This window comes from Ptychodera flava, chromosome 15, assembly GCF_041260155.1.
Source record: "Ptychodera flava strain L36383 chromosome 15, AS_Pfla_20210202, whole genome shotgun sequence".
Lineage (NCBI taxonomy): Eukaryota > Metazoa > Hemichordata > Enteropneusta > Ptychoderidae > Ptychodera > Ptychodera flava.
Window position 1 is genome coordinate 12,170,505 of NC_091942.1, and position 23,997 is coordinate 12,194,501.

At 35.9% G+C, this 23,997-nt stretch overlaps 1 protein-coding gene across 1 annotated transcript; it reads right to left on the minus strand.

Annotated features, from left to right (window-relative positions):
• Positions 1-23,981, minus strand: LOC139151166 (uncharacterized). The gene is made up of 16 exons (XM_070723761.1): positions 23,685-23,981; positions 22,916-23,038; positions 21,739-21,810; positions 20,946-21,119; positions 20,429-20,577; positions 19,950-20,076; positions 19,293-19,401; positions 18,191-18,232; positions 16,881-17,098; positions 15,091-15,206; positions 13,814-13,952; positions 9,783-9,877; positions 5,289-5,426; positions 4,471-4,588; positions 1,837-1,947; positions 1-538 (listed from the first exon to the last, which is right to left on the minus strand). Exons 1-16 carry the CDS (start codon positions 23,829-23,831, stop codon positions 356-358), a joined length of 2,061 nt encoding a protein of 686 aa, XP_070579862.1. The 5' UTR covers positions 23,832-23,981; the 3' UTR covers positions 1-355.
• Positions 23,982-23,997: the final 16 nt, after the last annotated feature.

Here is a 23,997-nt window from a genome sequence, read left to right on the forward strand (position 1 = left end):
CAAATTATCAAATAAACTTTTAATCAAAATATTTAATCAAACTGTAAACCATAACAGAGCTGTTTCGACAAACTTGAGGTGCCAGAAAAATTTGTTACAGTTTGCCTGTAATGCAAACAAATTTGCTGGGGAAAGTTTGACAAAATACAGCCCATACTTAAAGCTTCTCAGCGATCATACACCGGATTAAGAGCTGAGACAATTCACATTATCATGAAGTTTCCCATTTTCAGTCAAAAAATATGGTTGTTTCTCTTACAAGATAGAGCCCGCAGTCCTAGAAAGTTTTACAAAAACTGGTAACAGTTGTTGTCATGGTTCGTGATTCTGGTACACTGCAACCATCCAAGGAAATCTAGTCCAAGGGAGGTAATTTTAGCATCATGTAACACCTTCCAAGGTTTGCTCTGTCCATCTCGGAACTTGTTGGAGGCTTACTTTGTTCATTCTCTCCACTCAATAGCACAATATAGAGTGATTTCATCGGCAGAGCATCATATATGTGCTTTACTCTCTCATCCAGTCTTCTCAGAGTATCCTGAAAATGTGGAAGATTGTTGTTATGATGATTTAGCAGCCGATTTGGCAGTAGATTACACTTGTTTTGCAATATCCAAAATTGACCTTACCCCTTTGCACCCTGTCCCCCTGGTACTCTAAGATGTCATCGGACATTTATGTCCGAGCCGGGTTCAAAGGGTTAATAATGAAATGTAGTAAATACTGCTTCTCTGTTGAGAAAAGGAGGCAAACACCATTTGTTGAATAGAATGTCACTGTCACTATATTAGTAGTTAGCCATACTTGAATAGAAGTGGTGTTTGAAAATGAACAAGGCTGCTTTGTTTTGATGAACTGAAAAATTTGAGCAATTACTGCTCAAGTTAGAATGTTACAAATCAACTTTTTCAAATACCTGTGTATATTATTTATGATCAAAAAGCAAATGACACAGAATCATCTACTTCATTTCCTCTACAACCTATTCACCCCTAATTCCAAATTAGCAGGTCCATAATCACTGTTGATCACAATGAATATGGGGGCTAACCCATTGTTGCAAAAGGGTGTCAATGAAACAATTTCCATTTTCAGCATAAGATTCCTTTTATATGAACTTCCTCACTTCATCAATCTTGTGAAAATTGCTAGTCTGGTCAAAATACTTTAACACCTGAATAAAAAACATACAATTTTCCGTAAAATCATATTCTTAGTATTACTTGTCTGTCCCTTATACATTTGGAAGGTTTTTAAATTTTCTGTCATTTATACAATTCGCCTTTCTTAAAGGCATAAAACTTTTCAAATTATTTTGGTTATTTTTGTTTCATGTGAGAAGTTATTTATGTGGTTCTGTTTACTGAAACATGTCTAATTATTAATCGTCAGAGCTCTACTGACATCTTGCATACTGACACATCTAGTAATATGCTGATGACATAATTTCTGGTGTGTACACAGATTGATGTCATTGAAGCATTTATTGTTATATCCACAAGCAGGGAGGGAGTAGAGATATAAAGAATGACAACTGGTACGTTTCAGTGAGCAGAACAACATGAATAGTTAAGTTGTTCACATAAAACCAAAAAAATCTAATTATTTGAAAAGATAGCGACTTTGTCCCTTTAATTTTTCCAACTTGCTTCTCACGCATAGCTGTCAGCATTTACGGAAATCCCCTTATTCCCATTCCAGTATTACAGGATAACATGCCCACGCTAATGCTTTCATCTCTGTAATGTTCCATTCCTTAGACTACATGTAACTTCTCCCTCACTCTTGATCCCTTCTTGTCCATCTGAAAATTTTCGTAAATGAACAGATACTCACTGATATTGTGGCAGAATCTTGAGTGATGCCATCTAGGATTGTGTTCATGGAGTGCAGCTGAACCCAAACAAATCTTCCCAACTGTAGTGCCCCTGGAATTTTACGCAGTGCCTGTGACAGAAAACCAAAATGCACAGGTGTGAATTCATGCACATGATTACAGTAAGCTACATTTAGTATGTGCCTCGAAATTGACGACTTAAACTTTACTAAAACTTTCCGTCACTTGTAAATCATTCCCTGTCTCAATCAAGAATAAAATTCAGGAGTCACTGTGCAAAATTTGGTTTTAGCGCAACAGATTACCAAATATTTACTGAGTCTTTAAATTCAAAATGGCTGCCATCCCCGCGTCAGCTATATGGGGAAAATAAAATGTTTGATTTTCGCAAATGTGCACCCATGAAAATCGTAGTTACTACACAAGCTTCAAAATGAGCCCCAAAAAGTAGAAGTTCAAAACAATATTGTAAAAGTTTAAGAGTCTGAATGTCTATCCCTGAGGCGTATTCCACCTTAAAGGGAAACCTAACTCCAGCAAATTTCATCGTTTATCCCTTCTAATATAACCCTTGAATAAAATACAGCTTGAATTGGCGGCATACTTGGACATGCAAACGTAGCTTATTTCACCAGAGTTTATTCTTTAGCTAAGAGAGGTCACTTTATGCAGCTTCCGTAAAAGTATAATTTCGCAATGTTTTTGCATGTCTCAATTTGACTGCCCCTCCAATAACCTGCATAGTTTGTTTCAGAAAAATAAGTAAATTACAAGCTTTCTGAATAAATATGTTTGGATATGGTTAGCAGTGACATTTATTTAAAGAGAAAGTGTCATCAGAACTCTGCTCAAAGGTTGCCAGGGACCACTACAATCGAAGTAAACACTTTATATAGGGTGCTTTGGCAATTGATGAAACATGAAAGTTAAAACATGTTTGTAAACAATGAATATGGTAAAATTAAAATGTTGCAGCTATGATGACATCTAGATATGATACATAAAATACATCGTTTGTAAACAAAAAAGTCACACACGTGCAGTTCCAATTACTTCCTCCATTTAATTTCACCCCTGGGCTACTACCAATGTAGTAAAATTGTTGAACCATATAGTGGACATGTATGGGACCTTGCTGGACCCTGCACTAAAGGTATACAGCAATTCATCACAGTGCTAGGAATTTCTGGCATTCAAAACACTCAAGGATTTTAAACAGGCCTGTCAATATCCAGTTGTGCAAATGGTAAGGCCATGTAAGATATTCTGGATCTCTTTACATACCAGAAATACACACTGTGGTAATGAACCAACAGTAGCTCAAACTAGCAGCAAATTTTGGTGTAAAGTACAGTCAGCACTTATTCGACAATTTATTGTACTCATCTTGGTGTATGGGGATGGCGGTGGGGGTAGGGGGAGTGGTGGGTGTCATTATGTATATATTACGGTGCCTTTGCCATCTAGATAATGAGATCTCAAAAGAAATATGGTACATTAACAAGCCATTGTAATTGGCAATGCAATGTAATTGGCAAGTTCTCTTCAATGTTTTATATTGGAGCATGCAAAAATGTGCTGATAAACAGTGTCAATGTCCCTGAAGCTACAAGAGACATGGATGGTATAGAAGATGTACATAGCATAATACCAGATACAGTGAGTGCGGCGGTCTTCTTGCAGGAGAATTGTTTCAGTATGGCTCATACTTAAAGACCCCCTATATACACAGACATTCATCAATAGCAAACGTAGAAAATCTTGACACATTAGGAAAGACTGATTAAACAAGCAGTTTGTGTGACGGTGATTCATTATGGCAATAAATTAGATACTGCTCAATACCTTTCAGTATCAGTACTTCTCTGTATGAACAGTAAGTGTCATCAAATTCAACACAGTCTAACTGGATGCACTACTTTTTATGGGGCTTGAACTCACAATATCTACAATACTAATTCACCTGGCATAACAGTCCATTAGCTAAAACCCCTCAAAATAGATGTTTCAGCAAGTAGCCTAAAAAAGCAATGAAATAGTGTTTGCAAAAAGTTGAAACTTTCAATTTTTTGGGCAGCAGTGCATATTAATGACCAGTTTTAACTTTTGGTGATCATAGGTAAAAATTTGGTGGTCCAAATTTGAAATCTTTGGGTATTTTAATCACAGTTACTTAAAGGTATACTGTCACCTGTTCCAATTTTGCCACAGTTACCATGAAAAGAGAAAATCTAACCAATCACAGATTTTAAGTGGGTGACCGCTTTTTAAAAAAGCGCATACATACAGACATACAGACTGACGCCAGATGGATACTCATTCCAATAGCTTCTATAGACTATTGTCTTTAGATGCTAAAACACTAAAGGTATCCATATTGAAAATGATGACTGGTAGTTCAAATTGGAAAATTCATAAGGGCCACTGAGAATGTAGGCTGGTTGACATTTTATGGTTATTATTTGGAAAAAAATCAATTAAAGTAATAAAGCGGTCTTATAAGTGAAAAGTTACCTGCTTAGTCACTCCCATACACACAAACGTTAATACTGAACTACAATACTTGAAAAATATCAACTGACATTAGAAATGGATGCAAAAGTGGGTGTGCCATGTTAACCAAAAGCACTCACCTCTTGGTCATTTAAGCATGGAATACTGTTGACAGGGTCCGCCTTAAATTGTTTAACGACATTTAATGAATCTACCATCGTGCTGTCCACATTCTCCCTGTAAAGTGTGCTAAATATACTGAGAAAGAGAAAATGGAAAAACGATACATATACATATAAATATCTATATCTATATATATATATATATATATATTAATTACACAAATGTTGTATTCACTGAACAGTGTGTCATGCATGAATGCATGAGACGCACTGTCATGTGTGCCGTAAAAATTTTGCAAATCCAGAGATTTTAGAAAAGTGTCTAAATTTGGGCCACAAGTGCTCCACTCTGTATCATGATTGATAATGATTTTATACAAATCACAATTTACATATTAGCTGTAAAGTTAGGCTGTTTATGATGCTGTGTTGTTAAAGTATTATTCATATTCACAGGCATCCATGCAAACAAACTGTTAATATGTATTTGTGGTCAGTCAATGACATGTGGTTACGATCAACTAATTAAAATGCAACAGACAGGGCATGGTAACATAATACAGGTTAATGATAGACACAGAAATTTGTTTCAATCTCTTCACATCACGAAGACAAGTGTTTTTTAGTGATTTTAATATTTTAACTTGTCAAATCAGATAACGATGTGTTTTTCATTCGTTTCCATTCATTTATTTATGCATGAATGAGTGCATCCGTTTTTGATATTTGATAGCTTTTAGAAGCCATAGAGAGAGTCTATGAAATACAGGTTTCTTTGACTGTAAGAGATCTTACCTGATGTCATATTTTACTGTAGTCATGAGAAACACACTGACCTTTCAATATGCTTGCCATGTCTATCATGAAACGACCCAAGTGATGGTCCCTTTTTAATTTTAAGTTGGACCAATTTCATTGCAGTGATGGCGTCCTCTACAGAGTCGTGACCTTTTGCCCCACACTGAATAGATTCCCTGAACATTGGGGAAAATAATTCACCTTTATCATAAAAATATCTAAAAACATAGGGCCAATGTCCCTGAAGCTACTATAGACATGGATACAAAATTAAGTATTTCCTGACTGTACGAAATTATCTCACTAAGGTCATCCTAGGGACCTGTATACCAAATATTAAAGCTGTCTGACCAGCCGTTTTGAAAAAAACAAGCAACCTAACAGTCGAAAGAGCTCTGCTGTGTATGTAGAGAATAACTTTCTTTGACACATGTGTTGATTACAAAGGTGGATATCTTTGATGGCTCATTTCAGGATGGCTTGACCAAAAATGGCAAAATTAGCTGCTAAAATATAAAATTGAAGATTTCAACATAATTTCAATATATTACATTAAGATAAACCCTAGGAACCTGTATACCAAATATCAAAGCTATAAGGTGAGTAACATTTGAGAAACAAAGACTTTTGACCAAAAATGGCAACAATTGACCCAGAAATACAAAAATTGAAGACTTCATCCAATTTCAATATATCAAACTGAGACAACCCCTTTGAATTTGTATACCAAATATCAAAGCTGTCAGACGAGTGGTTTTGATGAAATAAATTTTTGACAAAAAATGACAAAAAATGCCTTAAAAATACAGATTTGCATATTTCATCACAATTTGAACATATCTACCAACATTGGGTTATCCCTAGGGATCTGTATACCAAATATCAAAGTTGTCTGACCAGCGGTTATAAAGAAGACGATTTTTTACCAAAAACGCCTATTGCATATTTTCAACAATATCACAAAAATAAAAAAGTCAGTTTCTCATAATCATATTTTGCATCTACACAACAAATATCAAATCTATAAGTACTGCGGTTCCAAAGATATTTGAGTGGACAGACATCCTCACAAACAGACAGACAGACATACATACATACATTATTACATACATACATACATTATTACATACATACATACAGACTGATGCCGGACGCTGGATGGATACCCATCCCAATAGCTTCTATAGACTATAGTCTATAGTAGCTAATTACAGCTGCAGGCAGCATTGGCGGGGCCCAAGCGATTGCCATAGCTGAAAGTACCTGCACTGATGATGCTATGTGCAAAATTTGAGCTCGACTGGTCTTTTGGCTTTTGTAAAGATAAATTCTCCATATCTTCTTATCGTAATCGTAGTTTCTTTGTGCAAACTAATGTGGCTGCCAAACCACGTGATCAGTCAAAATGCCTTTCGCAAACTTGATAGTACTCATAATAAGGATGATAAGAGTAAAATTTCAAGTCAAATGGTGCATTCCATCAAAAGAAGAAGATTTTTAAATAATAAATTTGATTTTTCACAAAATCCAACATTGCCACCAAACGTGACCAAAACCCTTCACTAATGTGAAAATTCTCACACTGAGGATGATATTAGTAAAATTTCACTTTAAATTGTGCGTTGGTTCTGGTAAAGAAGATTTTTTAATATTATTTCCTTGTAATTGTCTGTTTTTTGCAAAAACCAACATGGCCACTAAACTACATGACCAATCAAAATGCCTTTCACAAACTTGAAAGTCTCACATTTAGGATGATATTAGTAAAATTTCAGTTCAAATTGTGCGTTGGTTTTGGTAAAGAAGTTTTCTGAATATTATTCTCCTGTAATTATTGGTTTTTTTTGCAAAAACCAATATGGCCACCAAACCATGTGATTGGAAGAAGAATGTTAAACTCCAGTAAAAACAATAGCACTGGTGGAAAATGACACTCTCCTTGAAGCTAAAATCTATGATTTTGGTCTTTGGTGGATGAGTAGTTGAAACACACAGCATTCTGAAGGTTGAAACAATAATTACATATATACAAGTCATCGTTGATGACACAGTCCCCACTTGTTAATGGGTACTTTGATTACATGTCCTCAGAGAGGATAGAGTCCTCTTCATTAATTAGGTCTGTGATAAAATACTTTGATACAGATGGCACTCAATGGCCAGAATGAGTTCCATGGTGATGAAAACATAAAACCGAAGTAGGCCACCATCCTAAAGTTCATAAAATGAGTCTACTAGGAATTAATCAACAGGATGTTGCAAAACATTTTTGCATACAATCCTAACACTTAACAGATTATCACTTGTACCGTATTTCATAAAGTTTGATGCAGTATTTACAACACTATGAGATCAACATCTGTATCAAGTTTCATCACATTTGACGTTGTATTAATTTGTGGCTATATCACCCTAATTAGGAAAGTTCATTACCTATGCAATTACAAATTAATTAAAATGACACTGATAAATGTCTTTTTCAATGTTAAAGCAATGTGAGCTTAACATCTGTACAAAGTTTTATGAATTTGATGCAGTATTTCTTGACATATCAGCCTATTTACGAAACTTCAATAATTGACATTGTTACTGCTACATGACGTGAAACAAATTGAGGAGCATATGTATGAAATAGGTCAATGTCCTTGTACCAACTTTGAATGATACTGGTTGCAATATGTCTGAGTTATGGCTCTGTACATAAGAAAATTGTAACAAATTCACCGCCATGCAGCGATATTTGATCTTACTGTTTAAAAAATCAACCAAGTATATGTACGACATAAGTCAATGTACATGTACCAACTTTGAATAAGATCAGTTGAGACTTGCCAGAGTTATGGCTCTCAACATGAAACAACCATAACGAAATTGCTGCCATGCAGCCATATTGGATCATATCATGAAACAAATTGACGTACATATGTATGACATAAGTCAATGTCCTTGTACCAACTTTGAATAAAATTCGGTGAGATATGCCTGACTTATGGCTCTGTACATGAAAAAATCGTTACAAAATGGCCGCCTGGCGGCCATATTGGATCGTATCACAAAACAAATTGACATGCATATCTATGACATTGGTCAATGTCCTTGTACCAACTTTGAATAAAATCAGTTGAAACATGTCTGAGTTATGGCTCTGTACATGAAAAAATCGTTAGAAAATGGCCGCCTGGCGGCCATATTGGATCGTATCACAAAACAAATTGACGTGCATATCTATGACATTGGTCAATGTCCTTGTACCAACTTTGAATAAAATCGGTTGAAACGTGTCTGAGTTATGGCTCTGTACATGTAAATCGTTAGAAAATGGCCGCCTGGCGGCCATATTGGATCGTATCACAAAACAATTGACGTGCATATCTATGACATTGGTCAATGTCCTTGTACCAACTTTGAATAAAATCGGTTGAAACATGTCTGAGTTATGGCTCTGTACATGAAAAAATCGTTAGAAAATGGCCGCCTGGCGGCCATATTGGATCGTATCACAAAACAAATTGACGTGCATATCTATGACATTGGTCAATGTCCTTGTACCAACTTTGAATAAAATCGGTTGAAACGTGTCTGAGTTATGGCTCTGTACATGAAAAAATCGTAATAAAATGGCTGCCTGGCGGCCATATTGGATTGTATCACAAAACAAATTGACGTGCATCTGTATGACATATGAAGTAATTCTTGTACCAAGTTTGAATGAAATCGCTCCTTGCATCTCTGAGATATCTGCGTGAACGGACGCACGCACGCACACACGCACGCACGCACGCAGCACGCACGCCTGAGGTATGATGATGCTAAGTTCCTGAGACCACGGTGTCCGTGGGGACTAAAAAGCAAATACAAATTGTTTGTCTCTCATCCTTGGTCTCCCACAAAAGTGATGAGGTGATGCAACATTTTGTCTTTTTTTTCATCTCACATGATACTGACTTAAAAATAACAAAAAACAGCAGAAATCTTTATACCATAAGTAGTGGATTGTCATTTTATACGTTCAGTGTACCAGTATATTGTCATTCTTTTAAGCCATGGCCCATCATTTTGTATTTCAGCTGTGTTTAGTGTAATGTCATTTATATTAATTTTCTTTTGCAAGAAAATAAAAAAAAAAGGCTATGACGGCTGGTCCAGGTCAAAGTGCACAAGAACACGAAACAAAACAATCCATTTTATGTCATTTTACTTGCTTTTATTTTCCCTTCCAAATGGAGGGTGTTGGTAACAAAACATTATCAAGTTTTCTGAATGGTCATTAGCAGTGAAATTTCCAGTTCCTCAGGCGTTCATGATAAAAAAATTTGATTGCTCACTATTGCTCAGCATTTGAAACTAAAATATCAATCTATCATCTCCATTATGTTTTCCAGAAATCAAACCATACCATACAAAAACACTGGGGCTATACCAAACTTTGGTGGCAAAGGGGCAGTTGTCACTCTGACACTATTTCCGTAGGGTTCATAAACAAACATTGGTTGTCAGTGTGCACATGCTTTGACAAGGAAAGAGTAACTTACCTGAGATATGATGATGCTAAGTTCCTGAGACCAATTTTGTGTTGGTTGTGTCCCATGAATAACACACTGGTATCTATGACATGTGGATGGTAGAGCTGAAAGGTCAATGACAGAATAGACAACTCATGGATAAAAAAATCAAAATAAATTTCTCTAGTCTACGAACAATATCAGCTGCACTTGTCAACATTCTCTCTAAAAGTTTGAGAATGAACAGTTAGTGTATTTTAATTATCCTTTCTAATAAATCTTGGTATTACCACAATATAATTCAATGTTTTTTGCTGAATGTCTATTGGTGTCAATAGCAAAGAGGCTTCTGACATTTTTCTTAGCCTGATATACTTCACTGTAGTAATCCCTTTCACAAAACAACAAACTGTGTCCACTTCTTATTGCTAATAATTTAGTCTTCATTTTTTATCCAAACAATGCTTTGACAGCTAAATGCTGCAGTGTCTCCCACAGTGAATCCGAATGTATTATACATATGCCAACTTCTATCCACCTTCAACGTTGGGCTGCCTTATGTTTCATGTGTACATTGTACATTAAAGTTGGAAGAATACGAAGTTTTTCATGCTGTTAAGGTGGTTGGAAAGGCTATTTTTGCACCAATTCTTTTCTCAGAGTTAATGTCAAGTTTCAAGTGTTAGAATCAAGATATTTAGTTCAAATTTTCAGGATAACTCCCTTAGTTAATAATTTCTCCAAAGAATATAAAAATTGTATATTTGCAGCCATGATTTTGAAATATGATACCAGTAAATATTAAAATTTAATTTTTCATATATTTTTTTTACATATTTGAATTTCATAATAATTGGATAGTATTAATATTACCAAATTAGTTATAAATATGTTGACACTATTTATTGTAAGATTTGTACGGCAGGATTTGTAAATAAAATTTGTTTTTATGATTTTACATGGGTTTATATATCAAAAAAATTATTAAAAATTCTTTCAACTTTCAAAATGTTATTTTTCAAAAAGTACTTCAAATACAGGAAAATTGTGCCGTACAAATCTTATCTGTAATCTTGTTAATAGGCTGTAAAAATTCCATGTCCATATCTCATTTTAAAGTTGGATTAAATTGGTATACAATTATGTAGGAAAACTGTTATTCTGTCAAAAATGTTGAAAACAAGCCATATTTGCACCCCTCTTTTGAAGTCATAGAGCAGTTTTTTTTGGTTAATCTCACTTTTGACACCTCTTTGATACTTAAAGAATCTAAACATAGGGCCAAAGTCCCTGAAGCTACTATAGACATGGATCCTGTATGAAATTATCTCACTAAGGTCATCCTAGGGACCTGTAAACCAAATATTAAAGCTGTCTGACTAGCGGTTTTGAAAAACAAGCGACCCACAGTTGACAGAGCTCTGCTGTGTTATGTAGAGAATAACCTTTTGTGACACATGTATTGATGAAAAAGGTGGATATTTGAGCTGGTTATCTTTTAATATCAGTATTTTCATCCTATTAACCAAGCACATTTTAACTTTTAAATTAACATTGTAAGTAAGTTCTGTAGGTAATCAGAGAAAGCACACTGAAGAGACAAATGTTTGAAACTTAAGAATTCAAGGTCATCAAAAGCATTATAAGGAATCACGTAACACTTTCATTGCACTGTTTACAAAGATTGCATAATTGCTATAAATAGCACATGAGGAATCCTACAGCCCAGCTTTACCATAAAAACCCTATCACTTTGACCACTCTTTTAATTGACCACTCTATTTTTTTCCTCAAAGAGTAATTTTATTTTATCCTTACCAAGTCAACCATAAATGGAAATTAGAACTTTCTCTATTCTATTTATTTGACCACCCTATCATGACAAACTATTAAGAGCAATTTCTTTTAGATAACATACAGGGCACAATAAATGACGGTTCAGAATATATTAAAGTTGGGATTCAGGAAAGTTGCCTTTACATGTTTTAATCCTCCAAGATGGTAAGCATTTCACTATGAACTGTCAAAAAAAGTTGACCTTTCTGATAATTCCACACTAAAATTATTTTGGCTTTGATGATTTCCTAATTAATTCAATTATTTAAAATCATATTAATTATTTTTTTCTGGGTGAATTGATAGGGTTTATACAGTACAAGAATTACTTACAATGTAAGTCAAATTTGACCAAAAATGACAAAAAAATTCCTTAAAAATACACATTTGCATATTTCATCACAATTTGAACAAATCTAAGTTGGGTTATCCCTAGGGACCTGTACACCAAATAACAAAGCTGTTATGAAGAAGGAGATTTTTTACCAAAAACACCTTTTTTGGCATTAATTTGCCTATTTTCAACAATATCAAAAAATTAAAAAAAAATAGTTTCTCAAAATCATATTTTTCATCAACACAACAAATATCAAATCAGTAAGTACTGCGGTTCTCAAGATATTTGAGTGGACGGACGCCTCACAAACGGACATACATACATACATACATACAGACTGACGACGGACGCCGGACGGATACCCATCCCAATAGCTTCTATAGACTATAGTCTATAGTAGCTAAAAATGCATTTACAATAGTAGTCACTCACTCTGAATGCCAGCACCACCTTGTCAAACTTTCCTGAAAAACAGCAAATAATGACTTTCCCTTTTCAAACATTTTATTAAAAGCTAGGGGACCTCTACCATAGTTAATACACTAAGGACTCCCCAACTTCTTCTTATTTGGTCAGTTTTTCAGAAGTTTTAACAGGCTATAACTCTGCAATGCCTTTGTGCCCAAATGTCTAGTTTTTTTTATTCCACAGAGAATGTTGACTACTTTTATATTTTAATAGTTTTGTTGAAATTTATAACTGACGATCTAGCCTTTCCAACCACCTTAAGAGAGGTCTCTCAATGAAGTAGGGGGTCAATTCTAAAAGCTCACTCTCAAAAGCCAATTACAGCACTCTAAAGAGAACAAGTCATCGTTGATGACACAGTCCCCACTTGTTAATGGGTACTTTGATTACAGGTCCTCAGAGAGGATAGAGTCCTCTTCATTAGGTCTGTGATCAAAATACTTTTTAATAAATTCGCTTGATACATGTCTGAGTTGTGGTTCAGGACATGAAAAAAATCGTAATAAAATGGCCACACGGCAGCCATATTGGATCTTATCACAAAACAATTCAATGTGCATGTGTGTGACATAGGTCAAAGTCCTTGTACCAACTTTGAATAAAATCGGTTGAGATATGCCTGAGTTATGGCTCTGTACATGAAAAAATCGTAACAAAATGGCTGCATGGAGGCCATATTGGATCATATCACAAAACAAATTGATGTGCATAGCTATAACATTGGTCAATATCCTTGTACCAACTTTGAATAAAATCGGTTGAAACATGCCTGAGTAATGGCTCTGTACATGAAAAAATTGTAATAAAATGGCCGCCTGGTGGCCATATTGGATTGTATCACAAAAAAATTGACATGCATATGTATGACAAAGGTCAATGTCCTTGTATCAAGTTTGAATAAAATCGGTTCAGATATGCCTGAGTTATGGCTCTGTATATGAAAAAATCGTAACAAAATGGCCGCATGACAGCCATATTTGATCGTATCACAAAACAAATTGAGGTGCATATGTATGACATAGGTCAATGTCCTTGTACCAACTTTGAATAAAATAGGTTGAAAATGCTAGAGTAATGGCTCTGTAGATGAAAAAATCATAATAAAATGGCCGCCTGACAGCCATATTGGATCGTATCACAAAACAAATCGACGTGCATCTGTATGACATATGAAGTAATCCATTTACTAAGTTTGAATGAAATCGCTCCAGGACGGTGTCCGTGGGGACTAAAAAGAGAGCCTGCTGGTTATTTGCACCTCAGCATCAATAGATGCAGCTGATATATTTTTTTTTTTTTTTGTTTTAGAATTTACCCCGCTATTTGCAACTGTCCTGTGACTGCTACACTATGGTGCAAAACAAATCACAGTATCTCTTTTATTATCTTTTTGCAACAATAAGCAATGCACAATGCTCACCTTGAGGGCTTTGAGGTCGTTTTCTAATGACTGGCCAATTAGAATGGCATCTGAGGGCAAGAGCTCTAACAGTTTCTTTTGTACATCAGAAAGTCTGGTGCTTACTGGATCCAGTATCTCCTTAGTCACACCACTATATCTGTAGGCACCCAGAAATACACAAAAGCTATGACAACATTCGAAAATCTGAACGAGCTTGCATCAAGATCATTCCTTAGAACCAAACAAGTACATTTGAGAGGAATTAATGATAAAAAATTTTGAAAACTTAGTTAAATACAATGTCTTCAACTTGGTAATTTTACTAATATCATCATCGAATTATTTGAATGAGGCCTTATTTAGGGTACTCTTGCCTTAGTGTTAAAATTATAAGACCTGAGTAACTTCTGTTTTGAAACTGACTGGACTAAATTTAGATTCAGTGTTATCATTCATGGCAGAATATACTATAGAAATAATGGGCGACACCCTGACCATTAACATTTATGGGCGCGGGCAAGAGGAAAGCAAAAATTAACAGCCTCAGCAAGCGTCACCCGTTAATTTTTTGCCTTTATCTTGCCCTTGTTATTTCCATTATATTATTAACGAACCCAAGAAAACCGTCAAAATTAACGAAAATTCCCCATGCGAAAGACAATAGGGAACCAGAACTTGTACTACACAAATGTTGTATTCACTGAACAGTGGCGTGCTGTGCTATAGTATTGCAATAAGTCACGCACTGTCACATGCTGAAAAAATTTCACAAATCAGGAAATTTTTTGGAATAAAGTGTCTAAACTTGGCCCACTGTGCTCCATTTTATTTTGTGATTAATAATGGACTTTGTAATCACAATTTACGTTTTAGCTGTAAAGTTATGTTTACAATACTGTGAGTTGTTAATATTATTATTTATATTTACGAGCATGTAAACAAACGATTCCTGTGTATTTGTGGTCAGTCATGTGGTTCAGCTTGACCAAATATAAAATGTGAATATACTGAATTATTTGCACCCAGATAAGCATGGCAACACGCAACCACATGCAAGTAGACTGAACTGAAAAATGAGATTGCTCTACAGTGAAAAAAGTGGGATGGCTAATTTCCAAGCGAATTCACTATATGACTTGCTATACAGCTGGGTAATTTGCTGACTAGGTGTCCAATTTCAAAAAAATATGATATATTAGGGTACTATATAACATGCTTTGCATTACAGACAGTTGATGCTGAAATAAACCCTACGATACTAGGAGATTTTACTTTACTGATTCAGGCAGACTTACTGTGTCAAGTAATCAATGATAGGATCAAAAGGTTTGACATAGGTGTCATATAAGACGACGTGGTTCTCATCCACAATGGAAACTCGTGTGAGTTCATGACCCTGCTTTGTAACACACTGGAAAGGGAAACAAGAGATAAAGATGTTTTAACACTTTCACTGCATAATTAATTTTTATACATGCATTCCTATGTGTAGTTTTCTATGGAAATATGGCCTATATAAATATTGATTTAAATGCATGAGCTGTATCTTTTTTATTATGAGAGTATTCAGAACAATTTTTTCAGTGAGTATTGCAATATGACAGAGTATCATAAAAATGCACAAAAGGTCATGTGACCCACCTAGAAGGTCACGTGATCATGGCATCCATATTGGAATTTAGAAAAAAATCCAATAAATGAGGATTTTTTGTTATTTCATATACAAATGTATTTCTTTCCAGCATAACATTCTAAAAATACTACATACATTTTATCAAGTCAAATTCAGTAGGGGGAACACATACTCTAAAACATTCCACATAAATGAGGTTAATATGCATATTTATTACAAGTTCATCTTCGAAGAACAGGTATCGTCTGACATTCAAAAGAGAGCTACATTAAATATAAGCTTATATACTGGTAGCCAGTCCGATGTGTAATTGTCATTGATAGATTGATGTGGTACAACATCCACAGGATACCCGATCATCGTTGTGACGTCGGTCACCGGCCCTTTGTCGCACTCTACTCACAGCATGCTCAGCTGGCCTACCTTCCTGTCTTCCTTGCAATCTCTGTCTTTGCTTGACTGGTTCGGAAACATATTCAAGTTCAGTATTAGATTTGTTGTCGGGCGAAATGACTTCTACTATCTCTGTCGAGTTCAGTTTCACGATCATTGTCAATTTCACTATCACTGTCCAGAAAGAACATGCTGGAGGACTTTGTCGGTTTTAAACTGTGCATTCATCGCCATTTTTAAACACCCTTTGACAGAAAAACAACAACCGATCATACGGTCCTTACAAATCACGGCGGAGAAATGACCGAGTATGGTGGCATTTGTTTACAAATTTGGCGCGCATGCTCATTTAGGTTTGACCTTACCTCATACGCTACGCTGGGCTTGAGGAAATAGTCAACAAACATGATGTAGAGAGCAGACAAAGCCAACATATATCGAACGCATATAAACGCGTACGTTCATGGCGCATTTACGCGCCTCCCTCAGTCTGCCCGTTGGCACAGAATGAGCCCTCCCGAGGTGAAAGTGTTAAGAAAGTTAACAAAATCAACAGTTCCAGAGAGCACTTTCTGGAGGCCATCTTGAATCAATTATGCCTAACGTTGAATGTGTTTGAATATGATGGTTTTTATATTCGTAAAAGGGTATATTCTACTCTGTGCTAGAAAACGTTCTTCTGGCAGCTAATTGTACCATTTTATGAAATTCAAGTCTGCACCTGGATGTCATTATCACAACTGACAATGCAAGACACACGTACAATATCAATGTTGACAAGCTGAATACTGGGTATTTCAACATACTGTGGGGAAGTAGACTTAGAAACTGTAGCTGATACATGCAATGAAATCCAAACAGAAATTGTCAAAAGGAATAAGCAATTTTGTATTTCACCAACTCATTCTACAACAAGGAGAATGATCATTCACATTGTAATGATAAACTCCATTTCTTCGGAGCAACACTAAAACTGGTTTCATCATCCTTGCATGATTTGTATTTTTGCAGAATTATGTGAATATCACTTTCTACGTTGTTACAATATGGAATGCTCACCATTTCACAATCAAGTGAAAACATTGGACTGTCCTTTTCAAGAGTCACACTGGCTTTTAGGGAAATCATGTTGTCGGTTTTTTCAGCGGAGTAACCATGTACTTGCATCTCTTCTGCAGTGAGAAGGTAAGCTCTTCTATCTGGTTTGAAGTCCGTGAAATCCTCGCCTTCTCCATTTCTTTCATTGTCATCATCATTAGATTCAGCATCTCTCATACCTGAAGACAGAGGAATTACAACCATGGTAAAGAGAAGCAGTCATTGTCAATTCTAAAAGACATACTGAACTATGGGCGGGCAAATCACTAAAGCTTGTAACGTAAAAACCCTATCAATTTGACAAGAAAAAAATAATTACAATTTTAAAAAGTTGAATTATTAGAAAATTAACAAAATTAAAATAATTTCAGTGGTCAAATTATTAGGGATTTCAACATTTTTGACAGTTCATAAGTGATATGCTTACCATCTTGGATGATTGAAACATATAAAGGTGACTTTCCTGAAGTCCTGATTTTGACATTCTGTGCAACACATTGTATTGTTCTGTGTATTTTATCAAAAATTAAATGTTCAAAACAGCTTGTAATGATTGGTTGGCCGAATTATTAGAGATTGAGTACGTTCGAATTTTCATCTGTGGTCAAATTGATAAGGGTAAGACGAAATTATATTTTGAGAAAAACATACGGTGGTCAAATTAATAGAGTGGTCAAATTAATGGGGTTTTACGGTATGTGCTAGCTCTTGTGGTTGTTCACATGCATATCCTATAGGTAAAACCTTACTGCATATCAATGAACTGTAACTGTAATAGGTGAAATGTGGAACTCACATGAACAGCGGTATTTACAAAACAACAGATATGAAAGAGCACAAAATATCTATATTTCTCTACAGTTTTAGGAAAATCTGTGATTAGATGATTATCAAACAAACTTTGCTTTTTGGCCAGGTATCAATGAAACACTGCAGTTTGCGAGTAACGGCAGGTCTGTTGGTGACATTGACAACATTGCAGTATCCTATTGGAATTCGCTGATACATTTAAGGCACAGCGCTCACTATAAATATAACTTCATTGTATGCTGAACTTTGAGGGAATGGTGTAATTAGGTACTTCAAAAGCAACTTGTCCCCTTCTACAGAATGTTAAAAAAATTGGAAATCTTCATAAACTGCAAGATTTGCCACTTGAAACAGGCCACAGTACAAGTGTAAGCACTGGGCTATTGATTATCAAGCCAGCAAATATGAGGAAAATGTGTATGACATAATTAGCATAATTTTCAATTTTTCTTTACACTTACTATCATCTTGTGGGTCTTCCCTGACAAATTGCATTGCCTTTTCTGAAAAAAATCAAGGAAGAACATAATCCTGTCAAAACTGAGAACATTTTCACATGTACATAAACTGGCATGGTATATAAACATCGGCAAGCACACTAGTATAACACAATATGACTCACTGCAGAACCAACACAAGGGAGATCAGCTCCCTGGCGGTTGGGAAAGATTTTGATCAAAACATTTATGTATTCATCGATTTAACAACATTCGATGGATGAAAATGGTTTGGACAATTGAATTGCATTATAAACCGTTTCATGACAATACACAGGTTTATCCCTATTGTTTCCTATGACAAGTTTGGACTTCTGTACTTGAGTAAAAGGAAGAAAGGGAGTTAAAAGGGTTTTTGACAATCATTACAGGGGTGATATTTTGATTCCCATGCATATATGAGAGTTATGGTCATGAAGAGAGTCCTGTACAAAGCGGTGAGTTATTGGTATCGCACGTACATGTTTGTTGTACAAAGGTTGCATTGTTTCTCAACCAAAATAAGGGATATGTCTGAAGAAATAAGTTCAGGCTTGTGATAGCTGGATATGGTGATTCTGAACCTGAACTGGGAATTTGGAAGAGCAGGTTAACATTGTTGTTAAAATTCAGACTCAAGGTGATATGCATAATGTAAGTGGAAATGAGAGAGTGAATCACGTCACATCAATTGTCATATTAAGACTGGTGGTTCGGGTGAAATGAGTGATTAAACATCCATCATCATAAGCTTGAACTTAAAGAGTTTCATTTTGACTTCAAATTTTGCATCCTTGCAAAGAATCACGGGTCAAGAATCAATTTATTTTGGGCCTCGGAGGAAAAATGTCACAATCGTTACAAGTTGATTTGTGGTCCAATTTGAACAGCGCCCTCTGCAGCCAGCATTTGAAGAAAGTTGGCAAAAGCTCACAACAAATACAGAGTCAAAACTTCACTTAAAATCTAACCTGTTCATGTCAACAAGATGTCATTGCTGAAACAGTCAGTTGCCTACCATAATTAGATCATTGAATTTTGCTCACTATAAAAGCATGGGAGATGATATATCGAATCAAGTGCTTACCTCTTTCAGTCGCATCAAGTCGTTGAAACTTTTTCAGTTTTGAGTTTGTCAAAGAATGATACAGAAAGTCTTCTTCTATGGAATAGTTTGATTGTCTTATTGGCACAGACTACATAGGAAAAACAGAAAGTCAAAAAACATTTGGTGAATCATGTTATCTCTGTCTCGATAGCAGTGTGCTAACCATAATCCATCACATCGTTAATCATCACTGAAATCTTGGTTTGGTCTAATCACACAGGGTTGGTGATTGTCAGGGTATCACGTTGTCTAGAACACAAATTCTGAACTCAATGGTGAAATGCGGTTGGTTCCAACATGATCTTGTTGGAGAACAGATGTGCAACACTGAGCCTTGAGTTGTGATTGGTCAGTGGCAGCATTGGTAAGTGGCAGCGGAGCATCTGCACAAAAGAGCCCGTAGTCTTAGGATATTTTTGAACTTTGTGCCGATTACAGACTTCCCTGTGACAATTTCTCAGGGTAAGCTGTTACTGGCACATGCCAATTTGTAATATCTTCTTTAGTAACTGAGAACATTTCTGAGTTTGTGCCATGCCAACGTGGCTCTGAGGACACACTAAAGTTACCCTGAAGAAAGTTCGATCAAAAGTTTAGGGCTAAAAGTTTGATGTGTACCCTGAGTTGAAAACGTACCATTTCAAAAAGCTCTCTAATATTACTGAAACAGTCAGCATATTCATCAACATGTTGTTGTGTTATGCGATTCAATACAACAACAGCAACTGAGCTGACTTTAGTCCAACGAAGAAGTTGGCACCACCTGTAAAATAAATCAAAATCAAGGTGAGACTTCAATAACACCACAAAAGTAGCCTAAATGAATATTCATTTTCAGTATGCAAAACAGATTGCCGAATTTACAGAAGTTTCAAGTTTAATGAAAACTGGAGCTCAAAGATCATAATAATCTCACTATCACAATTCCTGACCATTTTGAAATTTCTCGGTATTTCGTTCCTTAACGGATGTAACAATTTGATGTATCTAACTACTGACAAATTGGAAGCCAAAACTCTACAACTACGCCTCTTCGATTAAGTCAATCCATTGGAGCTAATTGCATTATGAGACACAAAATGCAACTTGAAAGATGAAAACTGATCAATGCTTACCTTGGGACAACACTGGCTTCACTACCCATCAAGGCAAACAAAACCAACCTCTGTACATCTTTGACACTCAATGGAGGGATAACCGCCCCTTCCTTTTCAACTTTCCTTCCGAATACTTCCTTCAGTTTCAAAAAAAGTTTGGGCAGTTGCTGAAAATGCACAATTTGTCAAGTCAAGAAAGTATATGTGATCAACAAAATCGAACAACTACAAACCTGTGTAATTTGTAGATCTTCAAAACGTTCTAACAATCACATTAAAATTAACAGTATTTTTCATTGACTAAAGAAAATTATTATCATTATTATTATCATAGTTGTCCTTGTTGTTTGAAAGCATGCAATTTGTCTATTGTCCAAGCATATACAAAACATTCACACCTCAAAACTGACTACCTTCTATCTGTAGAATTTCTGCTGAACACAAGTTTCATGCTAGTTTACAAATTTTACAAACATTTCATCTCACAGGATTCTACTGATAAGCTTTCATCAAAAAACTGTTTTTTTAATCTTACCATAATTTTTTTAACTCTTATCTTTCTCTCTGCTTTTAACTTCTCAATTTCTTCCCTCGTTAAAGTAGTAGTAGTATTTTTCTCCTGACAAGTTTGTCGCTCCATTTCTGTTTCGAGTCTTGATTTCTTGATGTGGATCACAGCATTTGGATCACTCTCGTGATTGGTCTCATTCTGTGAAACGAAAATAAACCGAACAAGGATATGTGACCGAGAGGAAGGTCCATCAAAACTCATAGATAATATCTCAAGAACAAACAAACTGACAAGAGTAAGTTTTATAAGCTTTGTCTGTGAACGAATTATTTTTCAAAGGAGAGCAAAGGCAGACATTACGTTAATAGTATATAATGCGAGAGAGCAAGTGGTTCAGGACTGTCACATTGAGCAAGTACCAACGTGGTGACAAGAAAATACATCATAGATATATCTAAGTCATGTCATGTTATCAAATGAATCTTTATTAAATTCTGACTTTAACAAAAAATTCTCCTTTGAACAAACCAATCTGAGCTTGAGTAAACATTTCACCCTTTTTTCCTGTTCTCGGGCCAAGCCATGATACTATGATCAATAAAGTCAGTGGTTAGACCAATGTCTTAAGGTGATGTGATGAATGTGTAACGTATGTGATATGCACTTATCGGCACATAGATAATACATTGGCTGCAACTGTGGTAAACTTTATGCAAACCTTTGTGCATAGTCATGTAAATAGTATAATAACTGTACAGCTGAATAACTATATCTTGACTTAAGTCATTTGAAAAAACAAAAATTGTTGGTTACAAACCGTCAGTTTCCTTTTCTTCTGCTCCTGCTTTTCTTTTTCTGTGGCGGCTTCTCTTAGTTCTCGTTTCAACATCTGAAAAAGTCAAAGACTTGCATGGTTAAATTTACCATGAAGCAAACTGAAAAATTCATAAAAGTAGTTTTTAGTTGAGAGTGATTTAGCATACTTTGGTGGGTTGGCGGTGGGGGGGGGGGGGGGGGGGGCGAGGGGGGGGGGGGGGGGGGGGGGGGGGGGGGGGGGGGGGGGGGGGGGGGGGGGGGGGGGGGGGGGGAGGGAGGGGGGTGAATTTCATACTTACAAAACTCAGTGTAAAAGTGTTACTGGTTACCCAAAACTATTCAAATATACTTTTATTCCCTTAGTATCCTGACAATGACAAATACAATGTACTGCTGAACTGTGGATATAATCGTTTACTCGTATTAAATGCTGTTCATTAAATGGAAAAACTTTGTTATCATAAAATTACCATGTGGTATGGCCAACCATGATGAATATTCGTGGTGGGTAGTGATTGAGATCATGTTTCATAATTTGCGACAACAGTCATCTTAAGCCTGTGTCAAGATAACTGGATGCAAACATATTGGATACAAACTACATCAGCTTTCCAATGGGCCACTGGCTAGCATTTTATCCCTAGCCATTATCACTTCTTAAGTCACCAGTGATTAATATGAAATACATGTATTAACTGCCATGTCAATTTATGATCTTAACAATTGCTAAATATAAGAACACATTTCTTGATTTTTCCTGTAATTCTCTGTCACAACTTTCTCCATCCTTTCTTATGCAAGCTGAATTGAAAACTTCTCTTTCGGTATACTGTTGATGTTCTTACCTAAATAAGTTAAAAGTGACCACAAAACAATCATGAAAGTGACAAAATAATACCACGAACGGATCTGGATGAAAGCTTAAATAAAGGTCTCCATGAAATAATTAAAGTAACAGTCTGAAAAAAGGACTCATCTAAAATTTGAATCACATATTTCACACTATGGAACCAATATACACTGTAGGCCATATCCCGAGTAATTACACTGATCAACTCATTCTCCTAGAATTGGAAAATTGACAGCAATGATGACGACAAAACATACCATAGTGTAATATTGTGTTCTTCACAAAGGGAATGATTGATTAGACCAAATGTCACTAAGCAATCACAGACCTGTTTTTTTTTCATTCTGTGTTTCTGTTTTTTCAACTTCCGCCTTTGCCGTCTTTCCTTCCTGGCCTGTGCTGAATCCTCAAGCAAAGTCTTTTCTGTGTCATGTGATAAAACATCATCACTCTAGTGAAAATAAGATAAAAATTTGTTAATGAGAAAAGCCTCCTACTTGAAAAGCAACAAAAATAATGTCCCATTCAATAATGAATAGGGAAGATGTGGTTGGTCAGGAGCAAAATTCATTCATGATCTTCTGATTTCAAGGATTGGACGGAACATCATAGATGAAAGATTTGCCCGTGTCCACAATGATAAAAACGACAAACAAACAAAGCATAAACAAGTCTTTGTTAGTATGGTTTATACCTCCATGGTATGATCATGGATGTATCTTTCTGTTGTACATCTATGGTGTGATCTAGCACAAAGATCAGGGCCTCCATCGTGATCAAACTGTTGGGCAGACAACAAATCAAGTAATAAATTGTGCAGAGATATATGAATATTTCTTCATCCATAGACCCTAAATTCTGGGGTCTATGCTTCATCATGCACGTGTCAATCATCTTTTTTTTTACATCCATGATCATAGTCTCTCAGTCTGAGCTCTGTAACGGTCTCTGTGGAGAGACCAGCTGTGCAGCTTGGTGCAGGTTTCATATTCGAGATTGAAAAGACTGAGCGAGAGTTCCACACTATATTCGAATTTTCTGGCAATAGAAACGGTACAAGTACTATGGATGCCAGGCTCCGACCGAAACAAACTCACCTTGTCGATTATTTCACCATCTTCAAGTTCATTTTCACTCACTTCGACGACTGTACTGCTCGTACTACCTAGGCTTGAAGTAACTGTTTCGGTTTTCGTCGATTTACTGGAATCGGCGTCTTTCTTTGCTTTTTTACTCTTACCCATGACGAAAAGTATGATAAGAGCTTCGACTTTATGTTCTTAGTCGGTGTCCTTCCGTAGAAACCGAAAAGTACACAGACATCAAAATTTGCGCGACACTGATTCTCAACCACAACAGATTCACATGGCGTCTTGTAACCTTTCAACTGTGACACAGGTTGTTGCGAAA